This window comes from Rhinolophus sinicus, chromosome 17 (genome assembly GCF_057876585.1).
Source record: "Rhinolophus sinicus isolate RSI-liver-muscle chromosome 17, RSI-T2T, whole genome shotgun sequence".
Lineage (NCBI taxonomy): Eukaryota > Metazoa > Chordata > Mammalia > Chiroptera > Rhinolophidae > Rhinolophus > Rhinolophus sinicus.
In genome coordinates, this window is record NC_142517.1 from 158,156,117 (window position 1) to 158,180,745 (window position 24,629).

A 24,629-nucleotide genomic window follows, 5' to 3' on the forward strand; every position below is an offset into this window, starting at 1 on the left:
CTCCTTTGTTCTTTGCGCCCCTTACTTTTCTTTTGCTGTTTTCTGTCCGTAGAGGGGAAGTTATGAAGATCGCCCGGGCCCCTACTTGCCTCTTCTCTGCCTATAGGCGCACGGAAGGGGACGGAGACCCCCGAAACCACAGTGGGGCAGGAGCTGGCGTTCTGAGCATGTGCGAACAAACCGGGGGGCTGAGGCGGATGTGGGGTGCCGACCTCGGTTCCTGCCCTAAGCGCAGAGCAAGAACTCGGTGAGCGCAGGGCCTGGCAGCACTATCCGGAGCGGTGCCCCTGCGCCCAAGGCGCAGCGGCTGCGCCCTGCCCTCCGGGCGTGGGCGAGGTGGCCGCGTGTGCTTCGCTGCTTGACGCGAGGACGAGCCAATCAGGGCTAGCGGCCCGGGCTGCCATGTGACGGGCGAGGCGGCTCCTTTCCCCAGCGCGGCCAGAGGGAGGAGAGAACCGGGGCTCGCCGCGAGCCTTCGAGAGCAGCGGTAGCGGAGGAGGCGGCGGCGGCGGCACAGTCTCGGGCCAGCCGTGCGCGCATCCCCCGGCGCCCTGCTCGGGCAAGAGCTCGTCGGGCCGCGGGAGCCAGGATAGGAGCGGACAAAGCAAGATGGCAGGGATCTTAGCCTGGTTCTGGAACGAGAGGTTTTGGCTTCCGCACAATGTCACCTGGGCGGACCTGAAGAACACGGAGGAAGCCACCTTCCCGCAGGCGGAGGATCTCTATCTCGCCTTCCCCCTGGCCTTCTGCATCTTTATGGTGCGGCTCCTCTTCGAGAGGTAAGAAAGGCTGGAGCGCTCCTCCCCTCCCCCTAAACACACACACACACGCGCGCACACACACATACACACGCACACCCTCGCGCGCACACGCACACGCGTGCTCTGTGGCGCACGCACCGGCGCCCCAGCGCTCTTGCTCACGCCTCCCAACCTTTGTGTTCGGGAAGGGGTTGCTGACCCTTTAGTCCGGCTGCCGCTCTGGGAGCCAGAGAGGGTCTGTCTTGCCTACGGATTTCCTCCGGGCGCCTGGGAGGGGCCGCGGAGCCGTGGGGTTGCCCCCGCGCTTCCACTATTCCTTGGCCCGCTCTCTCCTCGCAGCGAGGGCAGGCGAACAAAGGTGAGCGGCGGCCGGCCGCGGGACGCGCCGCACTCCGCGGGGCTTGTTCCTCTCCACCCGATGGGCACGCCGCGCTCCCAGGCAGGGTTTCCCGGCTGAGGCTCGCCGCCACCCACCTGACAGCCAGGAAGGTTCCGGACGCGCGTCGGGGAGGGCGGAGGAACCGCGCACACTTCCATTCCTTTCACCCCGGCACAGGGATTGTCCGAACTGTGTTTCACGAATTCACCAGGGACTCCTTAGCTTCTGGCCGCTATTTGGTTTCCATGAGTAACACTGAGTGTCAGGCCCACATTCCTGGGAAATAGGTGACAACAGTAGATTTTCAAACCTACAGGCCATTAGCGGTTTCTTTAAAAGAGGATGTGAGAAGACGGGTGTACAGCCTGCGAAATGGTAATATTAAACTGACAGATACTTCCTGTGAATAACCATACACTTTTATTTTGCTACAAAAACTCACTTAAAATTGTTTTAAAGAATTGACCTATTGTTTGTATAAATCTCAGATTTGGTTAGGTAACTCCACTGGGTCACGAACAAACTTGTTTTACTGAATCAGTCTTAGTCATTAAACTACTTTTTGCCGGCCACCACTCTCCGGGTGTTATTGAAACAAAACCGGGACAGCAGCACACACTTCTTTTTCTCAACTGAAAACCTTGACACCCCTCACGCCCCACCTCCCCCGCCCCCTTTATCAGTAAAGACTGAATTTCTGCGATCCCAGAGTAGAGTTTAGACTGTTTCTCACTTTACACTCCATCTCTCTTCCCCTGCCCCCAACTCACCTTGATTTTGTTTCTTAAGCTTTTGCTCAGTTACTTTGTTTGCTGTTTCTGTTTGTCTAAAGCCACTTTTGAAGATGGCAGAATTTGTCTTTTGTGTCATTTGTTGCTGGAAATGGCAACAGACAAAGCTTCATGAGAACAAAAAGTATCTTTTGTTTAAAGAAGGTGCATTATTCAATAGGCAATATTGTTGCTTAAGAACTAAGTGAGCTGTTCACATGCAGAGATTGACGTGCACAAGGGAACAGATCTAAAGACCTATTTTAAAACGATTTGAATCCAGCACAGGTGCGTCATTGATCCTATCTAGCACGGAGACTTACTGTGAAAAAGTGGTTGTATTTGCTGGTTTAGAGTTGCTTCTAGAGCAAATGTTTACTTGCAGAAAATAGGAATTCATGTCTAACCTTCCAGTCGCTCCAAAAACAGCCAGGAACAGCAGGTTGCTCTGTGTTGACACATAGTAGGGGCTCCACACAGTTGCAGAAAGATATCTGATCAATTCAGACTGATAAATTCTGGCTGGGATCACTTTTAGCAAGCTAATGTATTTGAAAGAGGTGTTGTCTGTATTTTCGAAAACCAAAGCATGTTTTCTAATGACCTGGATGCAAAAAGCTGATTCCAGGCTGTTCATTAGGCTGGAGAAAAACAAAATTAGGGAATGGAGATAGCTTTGTACTTAGATGTTCTCTGCTTTAAAAAAAAATTAAAAACCAATATAATAGTTGAAAACTGGAAAGTCATTTTTCCTCTTTCTGAACATTTTCCCCCCCTTCCTTTGCACAATCCCATGACTTAGAGTTTACACAAAGGGGTCAGGCTGCTTTCAACTGTCAGTCACAGCAAATGTCCTCATGTTGATGTGTAGAGAGTTGGTCAGTTTCTTTCAGGCCATTGATGCAAGTAGAAGTGATTTAATGGCCAGTATGAAAAGTGAAAGTTTATGGTTAATGTTCAGAATTCAATAGGGTCCATATACCACAGACTGCTACTGACTTTTGGAAGGGTGTCTACGTTGTTTCTTGCTATAGTAGTGACAGCTCTGTCTTTAACCATTCAGACTCTCTTGAAAATCCAACTGTATACTTGTATCCAGAATTACAAGTTCAGCATGTTTCTCCTCTTCTCAAACCTGAATGACAAATTCTGGTGTCCAACCTGTGGCCTTTACCTCAACATCTATCATCATAACTTGAATGATACTGTTATCACTGGTACGACTCACTTTCAGTAGCCTTCTAACGTGTTGTGCACACATGTCTGTCACTTGGGGTATTTGGTAATGTGGATCACGATTTAAAGGAGCCTATTGCAGAGCCCTTTGTAAAATGAAATGCTTTTACAATAGGCGTAATTCCTTCTGTATGCTATCCCTTTTTCTTCTATTGCCATTTATTTAAAAGCTGAGAACGTATCTATGAAATACCTGATTATCTAAGATCTCTGTTTCCATTAAATGGGGTCAGTAACACCCTTGTGGAAGCTAAAATTGTGAATGTGGAAACCTCCTCAGTCTTATATATTTCTATAAAAAGAAACGTGAAAGAATTGACTGAATTGGACTTTCGCCCAGTTGAACATTTCTTTTTGTTTTCCCCCCTCAGTGTTGTGTGTTGACAGTGGAGGCATTGGTGGCCAGAACGATGCCATGTTATAGCACCATATGGACAACAATATGGATGCCCAGCATGGTTGGTGAAAAACAGAGCAGCCTCAATTCAATGACTTTTGGCTGAGTCTGCGCATATCCCAAAGCTTTATGGTTTTAAACATAGCTAACCTTCATACCTGCACTTAGTTCTGGGGAGGCGCAGGAAGAGCCACTGTAGATATTACTTGATTGACAGTAAAATAGCTTTGTGAAAAAAAATAAACTGGATGGTTTCTCCTAGAATGAAAAATGTAGTGTATACCATTGTACTGTGTTGCTGGGTTGATGATGAGGAACAAAATATTATTTAATAATGTAGCATTATCATCTATGTGATGAATTTTCTTGAATTAATGCTTGTTTAGGCTCAGTAAAACATTCTCTGGAACTATAATAAATGCTTCTTCCAAATTCAATTTTTTAAAAAAATGTGTGTTGCTATGGTATTCATAAATGTGGGATTAAACTTTTGCTGAATTTCTTTTTGGGAATAAAAATTCTTTGAGTTATTGTTATAAAAGGTAATGTTAATACATTTTCTTCCTTGTGGGTTGAGGAGAGAGATGCAGAAAGTACTGGTCGAGAATCAGAACATTCAAGTTCTGGTAAAACTTCTCTCAAACTAGGGCAGCCACTTAATTTCTGCCTGCCTTACTTTCTCATCTGTGCAGTGAAGCAGCTGGTATTTGTAATATAAGGTTGTTTTCACCCTCCCAATGATCAGAATCCTGTAGCTTACTAATTATTATCTCATCACACTTTGAAGCGGGGTAAACATCATTCTTTGCAGGCAGAAATAAGTCATCTAAGAATAAAGAGATTTTTTTTTTCCTTGCAAATATTCTAGGCAATGGTTTTGTTTCTTGTATTTTTCAATTATGATTTGAGTTAAAAGGATCCTTTGGGCCATTATGATTTGTGCTCCAAAAAGCCACAGTATTTCAGAACAACTAACAAAGAAGATTCTGCAGAGAAAGCAATTGCTATCTTTCCTCAGACCTTTTTTAGATGGACCCGGAGTAGACCTGGAACATCTTGTGCTGGCTGGATAAGAAATGAGAAGCTCATTCCTGTCAGGTTGGCTATCAGAGCGGCAAGCTGTTTGGGAACTGTCATTCTTTAGGAGGCTCACACCAGTTTGCTTTGGCTTGTTTAGCCAAATAATGACCTGCTGCCCCAAACCTTCAAGGGGACAACAGTGTCTCAGTTATGCCAGAGGTAATATCTGGCCAATGGGCTTTTCTTATGGGTGTACTTAATATATGAGTATTTGCCTTGCCAGCAGCCTTGGGTGAGGCAGGAGAAGGGAGGTGAGAGGGGGAAGGGAGGGGAGGAATGTATTCCTGATGGTTAGAGGGGAAAGGAAAGGTGTGAATGAATGACTGCCAGGAAAAAGGTGGAGTCAGGTGAGTTTCCTTATTGAAGGATCTTCCTATAATGTACCTTGAAATGAAACTGATTATGATCAGATGTATTTTAAAAGGGTGTGCAGTGGAGTGAATGTTTATGTCCCCTCAAAATTCATAAATTGGAATCCTAACCTCCAAGGTAATGGTATTAGGAGATGGGGCCTTTAGGAAGTAATTAGGTCATGAGGATGGAGCCTTCATGAATGGGATTAGTGCCCTTATAAAAAAGGCCCCAGCGAGCTCCCTCGCCCCTTCCACTGTGTAAGGACATAGTAAAAAGATGTATGTGAACTAGGAAGATTGCCCTCACCAGACACCCAATCTGCTGATGGCTTGATCTTGGACTTTCCAGTCTCCAGAACTGTGGGAAAGACATTTTTGTTATTTGTAAGCCACCAGCCTGTGGTATTTTGTTACGGCAGTCTGAATGGAGCAAGACAGAATATTTGAGCATAACTTGCATCCAAACATGGTTTTTCTCCTGCAGTCTTCGTCCTGGATTTTTAACTCTGTGAAAGTACTGTTTCACTTGTTATTAAAACTATGGATACCTGCTTTGCCAGACTGGTGTAAGAAGCAAGAGTTGGGGTCAGACACAAGTAGGTTGCTTCCTACAGTTTCTGACAGGGATAGGAAAATTGGATTACAATGGATGTTTTATTGGAAAACAACCTAAAATCAAAGGGAATGGCATTCTTTGCAGAACTTTAGTACTGCTTTCTCATCTTGCAAAATAAAAGGTTTGTCTTTATAGGGTGCAGTAGTTTAGCTATTTGCAATAGGTTGATTTATGGATAAAAGGCATGCTGTATTCTTAATGGGCAGTGCCTTAGACTGGTGGGAGACAATGAGATAACTTTAAATTATCACAAATGAGTTAACGTCATCAAGGAATGGTAAATTAACACCCGGAGTTCACTTGTGACTTCTCTGTTAAAAGTATGTGAATTCTCTGTGGACAGGGTTAAATGTTTTTCCTCCTGGACTCCAGTTTATAAGATATTTCAGAAGTGGTTTCTCTTTTGTGATGCAGAAGGCCAGGTGGCACTGGGAAGAAAATGGATATTCAGGGGAATTTCTTCCATCATCAAACCAGTCCCGTGGCTTAGTAAGAGATCACTACCTGCCTCAAGCTTGCTTCACCTGTTCTACTCACCTGATAACACATTGTTGGTGAGCACTACACTCTAGGTCCATGCTGTATATGGAAGATTTAAAATGTTTATTACATGCACATACATTCCTTCTTCCATCACCGGGCAAAACCAGATTTTCTAAAGCCACTGGTCATCTGTTTCTTACAAAGCCGTAACTCAAATCTTTGTCTTTTTCCTCTTCCATCTTCATTTGATCAGTTCATTTCTTAAATACTTTTGAGTCAGGATACTGAGGTTCCAGATTTTGTGTGTTAGTAACTAATTGTATCACATAATGTTTTTAGGGAGCCATTTTTTTTCTTTTTATTTGCAAAAATAGGAAGTAAACAAAATTGCCACTTGGAGGAAAAAGATCCTTCTATATTAGCGATACCCTGAGAATCTTTTTTTTTCAAAAGTGTCATTTTTTAAAACTTTTATTTATTTAAGTGTGTTTTTCAAGTATCCATCAGCTCCAAGTCGAGTAAGTTGTTTCAATCTAGTTGTGGAGGGCGCAGCTCTCAGTGGCCCATGTGGGGATCGAACTGGCAACCTTGTTGTTAAGGGCACTGCTTAACCAACTGAGCTAACTGGCAACCCTGCCCTGAGAGTCTTGACTGCTCAGATTTTATTATTTGTTCTCTTCGAACTTATCCCCCTTTTTGTAGAAATTATCTCATAAGCTCTTTCACTGTCACTCTTCCCTGCCACCATAATCTTTATTCTTCAAATACCCAATGCTATGGCAAGACTGAACACAAAATGGTGATTCTCACAATGTCTTTTTGGGGTGGCTTGTTAGTACTGCTGTGGATGATTGGGTGGTCAGGGCACATGATCTGAAGCTGTGACTTGTTGCTCACCATTTGTTTTGTTTTATGTTAGACTGTTGCTAATGACTGCAGTTTTTAATGAAGACATTTTGAGTTTGAAAGTAATAGTAACAACTAATATTTATTTCCTAATATAAGTTTATTACTTTACATGGTTCACTTCATGTAATCCTCTCCCAAACCCTGTGAGGTAGATATTAATTTTCCCAATATTTTATAGATGACACTAAGGATTGAGAATTTAGGAAACATACCTAACTTTCCACAGCATGAAAAAGCTAGGTACCGTGTTTCTCCGAAAAGGAGACTTAGCCGGACCATCAGCTCTCATGTATCTTTTGGAGCAAAAATTAATATAAGACCTGGTCTTCTTTTAATATAAGACCCATTCTTATATAATATAAGACCAGGTATAATATAATAAATATAATATAATATAATATAATATAATATAATATAATATAATATAATGTAAGACTGGGTCTTATGTTAATTTTTGTTCCAAAGGACGCATAAGGGCTGATTGTCTGGCTTGGTCTTATTTTCCAGGAAACACAGTAGGCATTTGGAATTAGGTTTCTTGATCTCCTAATAATTTTGGTAATATCCTATTTTAAAGCCAATATGAGATCATACTATATGTACATATATGGTTTTATAAGAAGCCTTTTGCTATTTAATGATATAATCTGAACATTTTCCATGTAGTAATTTATTAACAAATACTTTCAACAACTGTACATTATTCTATACTACGGATATACCATGTTTCATTTAATCAGTCCTGAGATTGTTGTTGGACATTTAGGTTGTTTCCAGTTTGTGTATGTACATCTTTTAATTCCTGACAACTTCCAAAGGAATGTTTCCTAGAAGTGGCATTTATATGTCTAAAAGGATAAGTACTTTAGTGTTCTTAATAGATACAAATTGCCGAATTGGTGTCCAGAAAGACTGTATGTCCTTTTGCATTTCCTTATCAGCATGCAGTTGAAAGAAAATGTTACTGGTATAATGTGTGTTTTTATATTATACATGAACTTATTTCAAATATTTATTAATAATTTTTATTTCACTGTCTGTGAATTCATGTATATTTTCCAATTGTGATGAGCTTCCCTACTTTTGGGGAAGGAAAAGGATAGACTTTTAATTTTCTTTTTTTTTTAATGAAGAATGGTTTTGCTTGGTTTGTTTCTCTGGTCACATGTTTACACTCTTTTATTCCTTTGTGCTTCCTGACTCTACTCCACAATCTAAGTCATTATCAGGGAGGAAGCCTGTCAGATTCTACATAGTAGAAGGGATGCATTCAAGAGGATGAAGTAGATAATATCCTGACTTTATTATGGAGAATGAAGACGAGAAAAAGAGCTTGGAGGAAGTTTGAGCAATTAAGAATGAATGGGTTTTTATGAAGAAAAATTTAGAGATAGAACTAAACTCCTTTATATTCTCTCTCTGAATGTTTTGTTAAAAGTGAGTTACATATGGAACAATAAAAGACCTTGAATAGGCAAAGCACTCTTGAGAAAGAACAAAGTTGGAGGTATCATAATACCTGACAAACTATACTACAAGGCTATCATAATTAAAACAGGATGGTACTGGCATAAAAACAAACACATAGATCAGTGGAATAGAATAGAAAGCCCGGAAATAAACCCAAGCCTATATGGCCAATTAATCTATGACAAAGGAGGTAAGAATATACAGTGGGGTAAAGACAATCTCTTCAATAAATGGTGCTGGGAAAACTGGACATATACATGCAAAAAAAAAAAAGAAAAAAAAGAAACTAAACCACTTTTTTTTACACCGTATACAAGAATAAACTAAAAATGTATTAAAACCTTAAATGTAAGACCTGAAACCATAAAACTCCTAGAAAAAAACATAGACAATAAACTCTTTGACATCTCTCTTTGTAATATTTTTTTGGGGTATGTGTTCTTGAGTGAGAGAAACAAAAGAAAATGGGACTACATCAAACTAAAATATTTTTGCACAGTAAAGGAAACTATCAACAAAACGATCAGACAACCTAAATGGGAGAAGATATTCACCAATGATACATTTGATAAGGGATTAATGCCTAAAATTTATAAAGAACTCATACAACTCAATACCCAAAAAACAAAATTCTGATTAAAAAATGGGTAGAGGGCCTGAACAGACATTTCTACAAAGAGGATATACAGATGGCCAATAGAACATGAAAATATGCTGAATATCACTAATAGTCAGAGAAACGCAAATTAAAATTACAATGAGATATCACCTCACACCTGTCAGAATGGCTATCATCAATAAATCAACAAATAGCAAATGTTGGTGAGGAAGTGGAGAAAAGGGACCCCTAGTGCGCTGTTTGTGGGATTGCAAATTGGTGCATCCTTTATGAAAAACAGTATCGAGGTTCGTCAGGAAACTAAAAATAAAACTACCTTATGACCTACTTCTGGGTATTTATCTGAAGAAATCCAAAACACTAATTTGAAAAGATATATGCACCTTTATTTTTAAAGATTTTATTGGGGAAGGGGAACAGGACTTCATTGGGGAACAGTGTGTATTTCCAGGACTTTTCTCCAAGTCAAGTTGTCCCCTCAATCTCAGCCGTGGAGGGTGCCGTCCAGGCTCAAGCTATTGTCCTTTCAGTCTTAGTTGTGGAGGGCGCAGCTCAGCTTCAGGTTCAGTTACTGTCGCTAGCTACAGGGGACGCAACCCACCATCCCCGGCGGGAGTCGAGGAATCAAACTGGCAACCTTGTGGTTGAAAGGATGCACTCCAACCAACTGAGCCATCCAGGAGGCAGCTCAGCTCAAGGTGCCATGTTCAATCTTGCGGGCACCACCATCCCTTGCGGGACTTGAGGAATTGAACTGGCAACCTTGTGGTTGAGAGCCTATTGGCCCATGTGGTAATCGAAGTGGCAGCCCTCAGAGTTAGGAGCATGGAGCTGCAACCGCCTGAGCCACTGGGCCGGCCCCTATGCACCCTTTTAACGCAACATTATTTACAACAGCCAAGATATGCAAGCAACCTAAGTGTCCATTGATAGACAAATGGATAACAAAGATGAGGTACATATATACAATGGAATATTACTCAGCCATTAAAAAGAATGAAACCTTACCATTTGTGACAACATGGATGGACCTAGTTAAATAAGTCACCCAGAGAAAGACAAATACTGTATGATCTTACCTATATGTGGACTCTAAAGAACAAAATGAACAAAATAGAAACAAACTCCTAGATACAGAGAACAAACTAATGGTTGCCATATGGGAGGGGTTGGGGGGGTTGAGTAAAACAGGTGAAAGGATTAAGAAGTACAAATTAGCAGTTACAAAACAGTCATGGGGATGTAAAGTACAGCATAGGGAATGTAGTCAATAATATTGTAGTTACTATAAATGTGTATAGTATGAGGTGGGTACTAGACTTATTGGGGGATCACCTCATAAGTTATATAAATGTTTCACCACTATGTTGTACACCTGAAACTAATATAATATTGAGTGTCAAACATAATTGAAAAAAAATTTAAGGTAACTTAATTAGTCATTAGGAAAATGCAAATTGAAACCACAATGAGATATCATCTCAAACCCATTAGAATGGCTGCTGTCAAAAAACAAAAAGAAAAGAAGTGTTGGTGAGGATGTGGAGAAATTGGAACTTTGTGCATTATTGGTGGGAATGTAAAATGGTACAGCCACTGTGGAAAAGAGTGTGGCAGTTTCTTAAAAAATTAAAAATAGAATTAACATATGATCTAGCAGTTCCACCTCTTGTATATGCCCAAAAGAATTGGAAGCATGGTCTCAAAGAGATACAGTTGATTCTTGAACAACATGGCTTTGAACTACATGGATCCAGTTACATGCAGATTTTTTTTCAGTAAACATCTGTACTGTTTTCAATCCGTGGTTGGGCATTTGAGGATGCAGAGGGCCGACTGTATGCATTGATCTATGCCATTTTACATAGAGGACTTGAGTCTCCGTGGATTTAGGTATCCATGGGGGGTCCTGAAACCAGTTCCTCACAGATACTGAGGGGCAACTGTAGAGCAGTACATTTTTGGAGAGTCAAAAGTTATAAGGGGATTTTTGACTGCAAGGGTGTTGGTGTTCCTAACCCCTTATTGTTCAAGTGTTATCTGTATTTGTAAACTTATTGTCCATAGCAGTGTTATTCACAATAGCCAAAAGGTAGAAGCAACCCCCGTGTCTGACACATGAATGGATAAACAAAATGTGGTACATACATACAATAGAATATTATTCAGCCTTAAAAAGGAAAAAAATCTGACACATATTACAACATGGATTACAACCATGAGGCCATTGTGTTAAGTGAAATAACGCAGCCACAAAAGGACAAACACTGTATGATTGCACTTACATGAGGTGCCTAGAATAGTCAAATTCATAGAGACAGAAAGTGGAGTGGTGATTGCCAGGAACTGGAGAAAGAAATGGGGAGTTACTGTTTCATGGACGTCGAATTTCAGTTTTGCAAGATGAGAAAGAAGTGTTCTGGAGATCGATGGTCGTGATGTTGCACAGTGTTAATGCATTTAAGGCCACTGAACTGAACACTTAAAAATGTTTAAGATGGTAAATTTTGTTATGTATATTTTACCACACTGAAAATAATTCGAAAAATGAAGATTCCCTGACTGAAAAAAAGGCACTTACAAGAAATAACAAGTTTCACTTTCTAGCCTTGACAGGGCTCTAGTTAGGGACACACATCCCAGCCTCTTGATTTCAGTTCCACCAAGCACTGTTGTTTTGTTTTTGTTTTAAAATGCATAATCCCTGTGGGATCTAGGAGAGCCGTCTTCTCCCAGAATCTGCTGGCATGGGTGGGGGGGGGGGGGGGAGGGGTGATGGAAGGAAGGTTGGAGTCCAGAGAGCAGTTAAATTCTCTGGGGCTTTAGGAAGGCACTTCCAACTAAACCTCCTTCAGTCCACTTGTTAATATGGCAATTTAATAATAATACATTGGCATGGACAGAAAAGGAGAGAGCAAAGTGTCTTTGGAAAAGCACGCTGTCCAGTTGCATAGGATCCTGAGGATTACAGTAAAAGCACGCTAGTGTTTTCATAAGCCATTTAAAGCAAACCGGGGTGGTAGGATAAAGTTCTAGTAAGGCAAGTGTCTGGGCCATTGATATATCTTGTGTGTATATATCTTTTACTGTGGAAGAAGATTAGAGCTGACCCTCCTCCCTGTCTTTCAATTTAAATTTACATCCATTTTTGTACGCAAGTGATTGAAACACTTGAAAATTTGAACGTGTTTTACTTCAGTGCTGCTTACCCCAAGGCAGTTGATGGCAAGCGTTGGCAGGTACAAATTACTGAAAAGTAGTTTTCAAGGTTTATATTAATGTTTGGTCATTACACAAAACACTACTTTCCACAATTCATCTGTGAGACTATTTGGGGCAGTTTTTTTTTTTTTTTCTTTTAAGGAGAACTTTCTTTTCCTCACCGTTAGCCTTCAGAAGGGACTTCCCTTGTACCACTCCTGCTTCCTATTCTTACTTTTATTACATCAGGATTGGATTGTCGGGGTTGTGTTTGGCAGGGGTGGGGTTGGAGATACACAAATAGTTTTTCATTGCAGGAAGTCTGTGTTCCTTTACTAGGTAGCCTTTTTCACAGTGCCCTACAAATAACATTTGTTTGTGACTTGCCAGTGTCTGCATAAATGTCACATCTTATCTTTGAGGTTTTCAGGTTATAGAGCTGTTGTTGCTGTCCTGAAACTGTGATTGTCTCCTTTCTTTCTCCTCTCCTCTCCTCTCCTCTCCTCTCCTCTCCTCTCCTCTCCTCTCCTCTCCTCTCCTCTCCTCTCCTCTCCTCTCCTCTCCTCTCCTCTCCTCCCCTCCCCTCCCCTCCCCTCCCCTCCCCTCCCCTCCCCTCCCCTCCCCTCCCCTCCCCTCCCCTCCCTCTCCTCCCTTCCCCTCTCTTCTTTCTTTTTCCCACATTCCCTCTCTCTCTTTCTTTTCTCTTCCTTCCTTCTCATCACCATTGGTACAGATCCTTTTAAAAACACAGGGACGTTCTGGAAGCAGAAGAGCAGCATAGAGTTAAGAGTGGGGGAGGGTATGGAGAAAAGCATCTACAATTTTGTCTAGGGACTCAGTTTGGCAAGTATCAGAGTAAAGGCTGCCAGCTAGTCTAAGTGGCTCTGTAGATCTTGTCTTAATAGATCACCATTTCAAAGCAGAATAAAGTGACTTGGTGGTTTAAGCAGAGTGGCAGTTTCGGACACAATAGCTTGAGTGGAGGAAAATTGAGAAGCAGCGATCAGTCACGTAAGGCAGTGTGGAGATTAAGAGCATAAGGGCTTTGTGCCTCAGTGGTTGGTGTGTATCTTTGTGTGAATAGATGCCAGGGTGACAGTGCATTTAAATTATGTTACTGTTTTGTACATTTATTGCAATTAGAAATTTATATTCCTAACTCAGATTAAAAGGAAAGTGGATGGAATATCAGAAAGACGACAGAACTTGGGTTTAAATCCAAACATTGCTCTTTCTCAGCTGTGTAACAGTGGATAGCACACTCTCTGAAATTTGGTCTCCTCATTTGTAAAATGGGGGATAGGCCTAGTTTGTGATATTGGAAGACTATCTGCAAAAATGTATTTAAAGGAGACTCAAAACTGGTTCTTAAAATGCACATTGTGTAAAACATGATCAGTACACTATTTAGCAGCGATCTGAGGAATACTGTTCTATAAGATGATTTAGTGTGTGGGTGGTAGAGCGTGTGGGGAGGGGGTGCAGCTTGGGGAGGCAGTAGAACCTGTTTATATATTTGATCCTGGAACTGGAAGATTTACTTCTTCTGTTGAAGAGTAAATATTTACTTTTAGACAGGCATCGAAGCCCCCATCTCTTTAGCACTATGTCTATTTAGGGAGGAAAATGCTTCTTAGCCTTTTCTTCTCAACTGTTAATAGTGATGTGGGTTGTAGGCCAGAGACTTGCTTATATTTGATGGCAGAAAACTATTTCTAATGGTGGAATTTTAGACAAGTGATGGGCAACTGTGTACTACTTAGAACCTGTCACTTGCTCGGGGTGTGCCTGTGGACGTGGCCTTCCACTGGGTGGGTTTTCTCAGGAAGCTGCCTTTTTGGTGGAGGGATGCTGGTGAAGGGATGCCTTCTGTAGGTCCCCCAGTCTGTCTCCCACCATCCCATCTGGCCCCGATGGTCCTATTTTATTGCATGTAATCTCAAGGGGAAATTGATTGGGCATTCAACCATTGGTAATGGCAGACATCAAATTCACCATTTATATTGATTTATGACCTGGGCTGAATTCTGGCCATGCCACAGATCTCGGAGCAAATTATTTAATCTATCCATGCTCAGTTTCCATCTGACATTTATAGAGTTGTTTTGAGGAGTAAATGAAATACTGCATGCATTGTGTTTAGGGCAGTGCTCAGTTCATGGAAGAAGTGATTACTTGCTCTTTAGATTTATTCAAGGAACACACACAAATGCTTTCTGAGTGTTTGTTAGAACCCTGATTTCCAGAAATGAGTCTTTACCGTTAGATTTCTGAAATATTTTACTGGCATTTCCTTTATGCCATGAACTTACATGATAGACTCCATTCCTGCTTTTTACTGCTTGGGGTTGTCCGTGTAGTTCTTTCAGTTTTAGTTCCCTTTCTTCTTCTTCCTCCTCTCCTCCTCCTCTTCTTTTTCTTCCTCTTCCTTTCCTCCCCTCCCCCTCCTCTCTCTCTGTCTCTTTCCCACTCCAAGGAAAATTCTGATTCTTCAATTGCTCTTGCAGAAAACAACCTAGCAACTTAGTGAATAACTGGGTCTCAGCCACCTCACACATGTAATGTATTTCACAGAGATTGTTTGTTAATATTTAGAGAGCTCAGAAATATTTTTTTTCTAATAAAACCCTCCCAGAAAAAGGAAAGTCTTGAAACTGACATTTTGTATTTCCTTCAGAATTTTAAGCCTAGTGGATTGTCTTAATTTGATCCTGAAGAAACAACAAATATAGTCTAGTGTCCTTGGGGTCATATTTATGAAGATGCAGACATTCAAAATTAGCTGAAAATAAATATATATATAATGTTTTTCTTTAAGAGAAACAAATCTACACCCCCAAATTTGAACTTCCATTGGTGTGAATATGGCTAACCTAGCCTGACCAAATTAATTCAGAAGGGATTTGATCTGCTTTCCACTAGGGGCACTTTTCTAGCTGTGCCCAGCTTCAACATAATTTGTTAAGTAGTTTGCCATGTAAATAATTTAACAAGCCTGTTAATTTTTTTAGGCATCAATAGAGGGCATCTCAGGATGATCAAATATGACATTTGTGGTGGGTTGTCTTTTACATGAGGCAGTAAGGCAAAGATGAAACCACAATGCTGTTGAATGACAAATTGCCAAAAACTGCCTCTGCTTAATTCAGGAATAGTTTAACAGAGCCATAGACTTTCTACTTAGCAAGGAAATTGAAAACTCATTCATTGAACAATACATGAGTCTATCATGTGTCAGACACCAGTGGTGTACCAAAGTAGGGAGTGCTGATGGGAGAAGTCTGCCCGGTGCATGCTCTAAGGGGGTATATTACCTGTAGATTGAAACAAACAAACAAACCCAATAAAATTGATTAAAAGTTGGCCTGCTTTTTATTAGCACCACGTGGAGCCAATTCTAAACAGAATTGATAGAGTGTAAAAATACCCCTTCTCCCCAGGACACATGGCTCCTACTACCACCCCCTCCCATCACCTCTAGGAACTCCACTGCCAAACACTGTTTTAGGGTGCAGATGTTCTGAAATACTGGTACTTTGAGAAATACTTGTAGAGCGAAAAAATCTCCACCTCTTATTTTGTATATCAGGGCACGGAAGCCGATAAAGATGGAGTAGCCCTGAGCCATCCACTCAGGTCCTGGCAGAGTCTGGCTGCTATGGAACCCCTGCAGTGCCACTGTAGAGTGACCAGCTGGTCCCAGTTTATCTGGGACTGTCCCAGGAAATGCCTCAGTCCAGGAAAAACAGGTGGTCACCCCACCTGATTGTTTACTCTTAAACCCATGTTGGTCAAGTCACCAGGCCAGGGGTGTTTTCACAGTAAAAATGGCTACTCTGCCTCCCTATGCGTCAGTGAGGGTGGTTGTGCAGAGGAGCTTCCCTGGTGATTGAGATATGTTGCCTGCCTGTCAAGCAGTGTGTCATGTGGGGTCTCAGCTCCCGCTCCCCACATAAGAATGCAGGATATGGTGAGACCAAAAAGGAACACCCACAGAACCATAGATAGGGGAGTCATACTACTATATTCTCGCTGGCGGCTGGGTAGATCCACATGATCCGCAATCTGCTGTCTGCTTCTCTGCCAACCAGCCCACCCCTTGCTAACTGCAATCCGCTGTGCTAACTGCAATCCACGGCAGTTATATCAGTGGCCAATGGCCAACCGGTCACAGCTGATGGCCAACCAGCCACAGCAGTGACCATCCACCACCTGAGCCAGCACCCTCCCACATGAGGCTGAGAGCCTGGACACCGCTCACTGGGACTCTGTCCCCACACTTCACCCTTAATCAAGCTGAAGGGAGTTGGCCTCAAGTGGCCGCATGAAGTCCTGGAGGGCCACAGGTCGCGCTTTCCCGGGCTTCTCCTTTAGGCTTCCCCGGAATTGCTGTTCTGGACACAACTGTTTCCAAAGTTCCAACAAGAATGCATTGGGTTGTCGGTCTATTTTTTTCTGATCGACTCCTGCTGCCATATCTGCGTGCATGTTACTCTCTGAAGCCCGCAACCTCACCCCTTTACTTTTGATTTGGGCTTCCAGGCCTTAACTTCTTGGACCGCCTGTCTTAACTTCATTTGCTGCTGTCTGTCAACATCCACCGGGGTGGCCATGGCAGTGGTAACTTCATGGATCCGCCACTCCACATCAGACGTAAGAATGGCAACCAAGGATCCAAAAGCACTTGCAGGGGCAGTATCCGAAACCAGATCTCTCATGCTGGCTGTAAAACGTTTGTCATCCAGTGCCCGCATATTAGGGTTGAACATAGCATGTCTCATACCCATTTCACGCATGATTTGCGTAAGTTCCGTATATGACTGCCATTGACTCACAGTGTCTGGCAGCTCGCCAGCCTGTCCCCATACTGTGCGTACCACAGCAGTGAGCCACGCCATTAGAGAATGGTTGCCCTGGTTGTTGGCCAATCTATGGCAGTTCTGTAACCTTTGTCTCAGGGACGGATACACCATCACGGAGGCTAGCTTTTCCATCTCACCTGGGGAGCAGAGAATGCTGTCTGCTCCCTCATCCCATAAACGTAATAGCCAAGCCGAGACTAGCTCTCCAGGGCGCTGTCGGTACCGCCTCCCCAGCTCCTGCAACTCAGTGGGAGTGTAAGGGGTGTAGGTTGTGAACTCAGTCACAGCTGGGTTGCCGGCAGCAACACCCCCAGGGCCCAAAGGTTGCTCATGCTTTACCTTTTGCTTCATGATGGGCCCGGCTTGGGGGTTGGGAGCTACATCGTCTGCCTCTGCCTCAAAGTCTCCACTGGGGGGTCATCCTCTAACAGGCAGACCTGAGCTTCCAGCGCCTCCCACCAGGACTGTGATCCTGCACCTGGGCTATTCCAGCAAGCTCTTCCTCCGAGTTATGATGCACCACGGTGAGAACCTCCTCCAACTGGCAGTTCTGTGCTTCCAGCGCCCCCCCCTGGGGCTGCTGGTCCGGCACCTGAGCTATTTCATTAAGTGCGTCCTCCATGTTAATGACCCAAGGCAGCGAGGAACACCCATCCCACACAGCTGACTATATAGCCTTCTCCTCCTCCGGCAACCACTCAGCCAGAGCCTGCAGGGCCCTCTCCACGCTGGCTGGAGAGCTGTCCATGTCCTCCCACCCCTCTTTGGGGGTCCAGCTCCTGAGAATAGTGGCCACCGGGTACCACACACTGTGTGGGGGCGACATGTCCTCCTGCCCAGTGTCAGACACCATTCCTACCTGCCCGCAATCCTGCTCGCCGTGCCAGGTGTCCAAGTGGGTGGAGGCCTCGGTGTAAGATATCCATAACTCTAGGAGCCCAGGTAGTAACAGACCACCAAGAGGAAGATGATGCTTGCTTTGGCCAACAGGGCAGCGTGCCATCTGGAGGCTTCAGAAGACCACCAATTCACCGAGGGGTCACGTTTCTCCCAAGCAGATCCTGTTTCCTGTTCCCGGCGCTGCTCCTCATGGGCTTCCCGAGACTGAGTGTTCATATGCACAAACTGCTCCACCATCCGTTGGCAAGTTCTGGCCGGCACCATACCCTGCTCATGAAACTGAGCTTTCATACGTATAAACTGCTCCATTACCTTTCGGAGAGTTTTGGCCAACACCACCCCTGCTCACTGCGCCATTTGTCACACAAGGTGTTATGTGGGGTCTCTAGTCCTGCTCCCCACATAAGAACACAGGGTATGGTGAGGCCAAAAAGGAACATTCACGGAGCCGTGGATAGGGGAGTCGTACCACTATATTCTCGCTGGAGACTCAGGAAGCAAACATCTGCGAGTACCCCAACAAGGGGTCTTCCTGCACCCCAGTCTCTCTGGTGGCTGGACGAGACATACACAGGTAGGAACCACACGATCCGCAATCCGCCGTCTGCTTTTCTGCCTGCCAACCAGCCTCACTTGCTAACTGCAATCCCCGCTTGCTAGCTCAGCCACGGTAGTAACATCAGTGGCCAGTGGCCACCCGGTCACAGCTGATGGCCAACCAGCCACAGCCGGTGACCATCCACCACCTGAGCCAGCACCTTCCCACGTGAGGCCGAGAGCCGGGACACCACTCTCTGGGACTCTGTCCCCACACTGCCCCACCATCAGTGTAGCACATTTCATGGCTGTTTTTAAAAGGCAGTTGAAAGGCTCCCCGTTAAGTGTGAGCTGGAGCTCCCAAGGGCCAGACTTGTTCCGCAGATACCCAGTTCTTTGTGTGGTAATTCCTCCTGAGCATGTTTATCTGCCTTACTGAGACCATACTCATGGCTTTGTCTTCCGCTTTCACCCACACTTAAATGGCTGCTTGCAGAATTGTAAAGGAACTGGGGAAGAGAACAAAAATAGATACAGTGCAGGTGGTTTTGTTAACCAGCAGTTATTTCTACAGCGTGTTCAGGCAGTCAAGTGGTTTTCAGTGTATGTGTCGTGCAGGGAGGCATGCGGGGTCTCTGGTCCCGCTCCCCACCTAAGAATGCAGGATACGGTGAGGCCAAAAAGGAACACCCATGGAGACATAGATAGGGGAGTCATACCACTATATTCTTGCTGGTGGCTGGATTGGAGACACAGGAATTAGGAGCCACACTGTCTGCAACCTGCCATCCTAACTGCAATCTGTGCTTGCCAGCCACCATCTTCTTGCTAGCCCCCATTTACTGCTAGCGAAGCCATGGCAATATTAGTGGCCAATGGCTCACTGGTTACAGCTGACAGCCAACTAGCCACAGCTGATGGCCATCCAATCACAGTGGATGGCCATTCACTACCTGAGCCAGCACCTTTCTACCTGAGGCCGAGAGCCTGGAAACTGCTTTCTGGGGCTCTGTCCCCACAGTATGGTATTTTATATTCATGGTTTTGTTGAGTTTTACCATGTCTAAAGCTTACTTTTGCTAGTGTTAGGTACCTGTGGTTTATTTAAAAGTACTGCGCTCCCGAAATAAGCATCGCAGTGAATCATATCTTAGAGTTGAGCGAGGGAAGTGTTAGGAAATTCCAGTGCTCTGATATTGCCTTCCTCAGAGGCAGGCTTTTAGCTCTGTGTCAGATAGGCTTGTCAGTACCTGTGCCATTCCCTCTGCCCCCTATCTGTCCACACCTCGACCCAAAGTCAAGCCATATAAGATCAGGTAGAGGGCAGCTACCGTGTTTCCCCGAAAATAAGACCTAGCCGGACCATCAGCTCTAATGCGTCTTTTGGAGCAAAAATTAATATAAGACCCGGTCTTATTTTAATATAAGACCGGGTCTTATGATATGATGATATATGATATGATATGATATGATATGATATGATATGATATGATACCGGGTCTTATATTACATTTTGCTCCAAAAGATGCATTAGAGCTGATTGCCTGGCTAGGTCTTATTTTCGGGGAAACATGGTAGTCACTGGTGATACAACCACGGCTCATCGCTCGTTTTAACTCCTGGGGCTCCCTTTTGCTTAGTACCTCTACGTCTTCTGTTTTCCTCTTCCTCTTGCTCTCACCCTACTCTGTCTTCAAAGCTAAGGTAGCCTGGGTAAACTGAGTCTCCTGATGGGTTGACCCCTTGACCTTTTTGATCCTGAGCCCTGGTTACCAGCTCTTCTGTTATTCCTCGCCTTTCCTGGGGCAAGAGTGAGTTTCAGTCAAATCCACTGAGGAGGGTAGTTTAATATGAGCTATCACCTCGCACTGTTAACTTTAACTTTTTAGTGTTTAAAAAGTATGTAATAAATAATATGGAATAAATGTTCTTTCTGTTTTCAAAAATAACTGTGGTTTTAGAAAACTTTTTTTTTCCTCATTGGAAGAAAAAGAAATAGAATTGATTAAGTTCCACAATTGTAAAACAACTGTTTATTGTTTGGCAAGCAGTTTCCTCCTTGTTCAGAGTTGAAGATGAGATAAAAAATGTTGCACTAAAAGCAGAACCAAACCTGGTTATCCTTTCTCTCCATCAGTCCCGATTCCATTTTCCCAGCCAATGTCTAATTCTTTACTCAGAGGTCAACTCTAAGGAATTTCAGTCCTTTCAAATCGTCTAAAGCTTTTCTGAATTGGATGCACTTAGCTGCTAGAAACTTCTTAGTGCTCTATTTTAAAAGCCAATCTAAAAAGGTCAGGAAGTTGCGCTGAATGGGAACTGCTAAGGTAAATAGCATATGATAATACACTTTGGAAGTTGACACAGGTGAACTGTATCACCTTTGCGGGTGAAACTAAACACAATTTTTGGTCCTGAGGCTCAGTGTTTGGATTTGTGGAGGGAATAATTGAGGGGAGAAAGTAAGAGAGTGAAAGTGGGAGTGAGAATGAGACTGATTTTATGCCATATGTGTGCAACAAAAGGGAGCATAGAGCCTGACTCTGGCTTAAAATTCCTTCTTGGTAGAACCCTAGTTCAGCTAATACCCTCTAATGGTTATTTGCTATAAACTCAGCACTCAAATGTGCAATCATCACTTATTTAACAAATATTCATATGGTGTTGTTAGAAAAGTGCTTTCTTTTTCTAATGCAATCTTTTTATTCTGTATGTATAGCATACATAAGAAACATACACACAAGTACATTTTAACATCTGGCTCATTGAATTACCACAACAAAGTGAATACACCCATTTATTCGCTAATCAGAACCCAGGTCAAGAAACAGACATTATTGGCAGCCCAGAAGCTTCCTCCTGGTTAATTTTTACCCACTTTTATAAATTAAGAACCAATTATTGGAAATATGAATATGAAAGACAACTTTAACTCCTAAAGTATGCAGCAAAACCAATTGTTCCAGTTAAGGTCATTGGTTCCTGACGGACAAAAAAACAAGCACTGGTACTTACCATCATAAACGGAACTCTTTCTTTGTGTTAAGTTTGTGCACATGCTTGGATGAATGTATGTGTGTTTACATACAAAATCTGATTAGTATTAGGCTATATATTTAAATAAAGAAATTATTTAGAAGGGAATGGAAAGAGGGTGCGAGAAAGTGAGAGCGAGAAAGAACCATAGTCAAAACATGCATTTCTTTCCCACTTGATTTAATTAGTGAGAATGTTTTATTAGATAGGTATTAATAAAGGGTCAAAAACACAGTGTCTTCACATATTTTTTAAAACAAATTAAGGATGCTAAGTAGGTGATAAGTGTATAAGTTTGTTGAAATGCTTCTGTATCCTGTTCCTTGAAGGTAGAATGTCTGAGAAGATGTGTAGTTTGAGACAAGGGTATCAAAGCTATCATATACTTTGGATTTGAAAAAGCAGTGTATTTTGAATAGTAAGCATTTGTGATATAGAAATACTGTATCTATTTATCTTTAAGACTGGCTGTGCTTTGTATTTTAAAAACTGTACTCATCTTAAAAACATGTATCTTTTAATCTAAATTTTTCTTGTTCAATAAAAGTTTTCTTCTTTCTTTGGATATATCTTCCATATCATTTGTTCTCTTCTGTTTTTCAGGAATACCAATTATACATCTGTTAGATTTATTTAGTCTGCCTTTCATAGCCATCATCTTCTCTGTAATTACTTTAATATTTTTTAATGTGGTTTTATTAATTTTCATCAAGCCTATTTACCAGGTTCCTTTTTCACTCATGTTTATTCTATTGCTCTTAATATTACTTTAAGCTTTCAAAAAAATCTTTCCTGTCTGTTCTGCTATCTCTGCTTGCATTTTTTTATTTTTCAGTATTATAACTACTTTTCTGAACCCTAGTATCTCTTCTTTTACTTTTCTTTTTTGAAAAGCAACCTGTGGTCTGTAATTTCTTTAAAATTTTTGTTTGCAGCCTTCCTGTGTTCCCATGGGAAATTCTTTTTCATTTACTTTCTACTGCTTATTATTTTGCAATTTCTATATATAGGTTGTGCTGGTTACTACCCACCCCGGCCTTTTAGTCCACAAACACAGAAACTAGTGGATCACTTTCTGCTTATTTTTGTAAAGAGGCTACCTTAAAATCAGCTTGTTAAAATTTATTGTGTTTGGGCTCATAGCATAATAGAATGGTTTTCTTTGAAAATAATATTTAATTGATAAGATCTTCAGTATTCTGTGACTACCATTTCATGAGTCTTAAGTGTTCAAGTGGCCATGACACTGCAGTTGAGGGACAGATTTTCCAGAGCTTTTTGGATAACCATGGGGGATGTGGTGTAACAATAGTCTTCCAAACTATGCATGCTGGAGATAATGGGGTATTCACACTAGTAGTAATGGAACTTCTGAATTTCTTACCCTAGTTGTCTTGGAAATGTAATAACACAACATACAATGAATCTCTTAGTTGTGTTTCACCAGTAATTATTTGATAATTTCTAATATGTTAATTTTAGCTTGTGTATTTTTAAATGTTTCAGTGTCAAACACGATTAATAATGCCTCAAAATAACCATAGTTTGAAACATTTTGAACATTTAAAATGATAAAACCTATTCTTCCATTTTTAAAATCATTTAAGAAAATAACCTAGTATTGTATGTCTATAATCCTATGCGGAAGTTCCCATTGCAGGGAAAAAAAAAGCAACAATTTTCAATTTTCACTGTTTCCTCAATCCCAACTTCTTCCCTAGATGTGACCAGTATCAGCAATTGACATGTATATTCTTCCAGAACTTTTTCAATGCATTTACCTATACACACACACATACACACACACACACACTTTTGTACAGAAATATAAAGTTTACCATGTGAATGATATATGCTATATACTGTACTGAAACTTTTTTTTCATTCAACATTATACCCTTTCTAACTCCCTGCCTTATGCTTTCTTAGCTTACAGGAATGGTGTTTTGTTATATTCTTTTACAACAAATAAAAGTCAGTAACAAGTATATTAAATATCATTACCTTGTGCAAGAAATCATGAAGAAGGGAAATCTCTTCTTGTATGAGGTTTCCTAATAATTTATTATCTGAGCAGTTACCTTATGATTCAGCTATTCTGACAGTAGAAAATTTTCCAATTAACAAGTCACCAAATGATAAGTAACTAAGATTCAACAAGTAACTAAGAACTCAAACTCGAAGATGATTTTAAATCTAGAACTAGGTTATATTTTTCAGTACATCTGACTGCCTATTCCATCCTATTTGCTGTCATCATATTTTCTCATTATGCCTTTCTGTTTAGGGAAAGGTTATGTTCTTATACCTGTAGAATGGCAGCTATTAATGTTTTTTTTTACTCTTTTGAAAATGTTGAAGAATACAGAAAAGTTAAAAAAAAAAATGCCATGAACATTCTCATTCTCACCACCTGAAATTCAATGCCTGTTAACACTTAAGCATTTTTTTCTTTTTTCTTCTGTACCATGCAAAGTAAATTGCAGATATTGTGACACATCACCCTTAAGTACTTGAACATGTATCTATTGTCTAAGAATTAAGACATTCTGGGGTAGCTTTTTCAAAATAACTCTTTGAAAATGAATTTTGCACTGTGGATTTATGGGTGTTTTTTTGCTTTGTTTTGTTTTGTTTTACCCGTTTGGAATGTATAGTTTCAAAGCTGTAGAAAACTTATTGTTTATGTATTTGGTAAAATTATAAGGTAAAGGAAGACCATAACTTCAGATTTAATGACTCGAATTAATGTTTATATAAAAAATAAGGCTGGAAGTGATACTTTAATAAAAATTTGTGGGTGATTATATGCAATATTTTGCTTGGTATTTCATGGAATTTGTGTCCAAGGCTTTGAGCTGGGACACCATAAATTTACAAGAAGTAGCTAAGTAGTTGTTCATTAATAATATTTCTTGGCTTTAGAAAATTAATGTAAAACACATTGGCTTATAAATCAAGTTGTTAGACTCATTTACATGAGGTAAACATTTCTTAAGATTTCTGGCTCCTGCCAGTGA

General features: G+C 41.7%; 1 protein-coding gene across 2 annotated transcripts in view; it reads left to right on the plus strand.

Annotated features, from left to right (window-relative positions):
- Nucleotides 1-254: 254 nt before the first annotated feature.
- Nucleotides 255-24,629, plus strand: part of CERS6 (ceramide synthase 6) — a 281,767-nt gene continuing 257,392 nt past the window's right edge. For both annotated transcript variants that reach the window (XM_019727366.3, XM_019727367.3), the window contains exon 1: nucleotides 255-779. In XM_019727366.3, coding sequence (XP_019582925.1) covers nucleotides 610-779 — 170 coding nt within the window. In that variant the 5' untranslated portion in view covers nucleotides 255-609. The remainder of the gene's footprint in view (nucleotides 780-24,629) is intronic.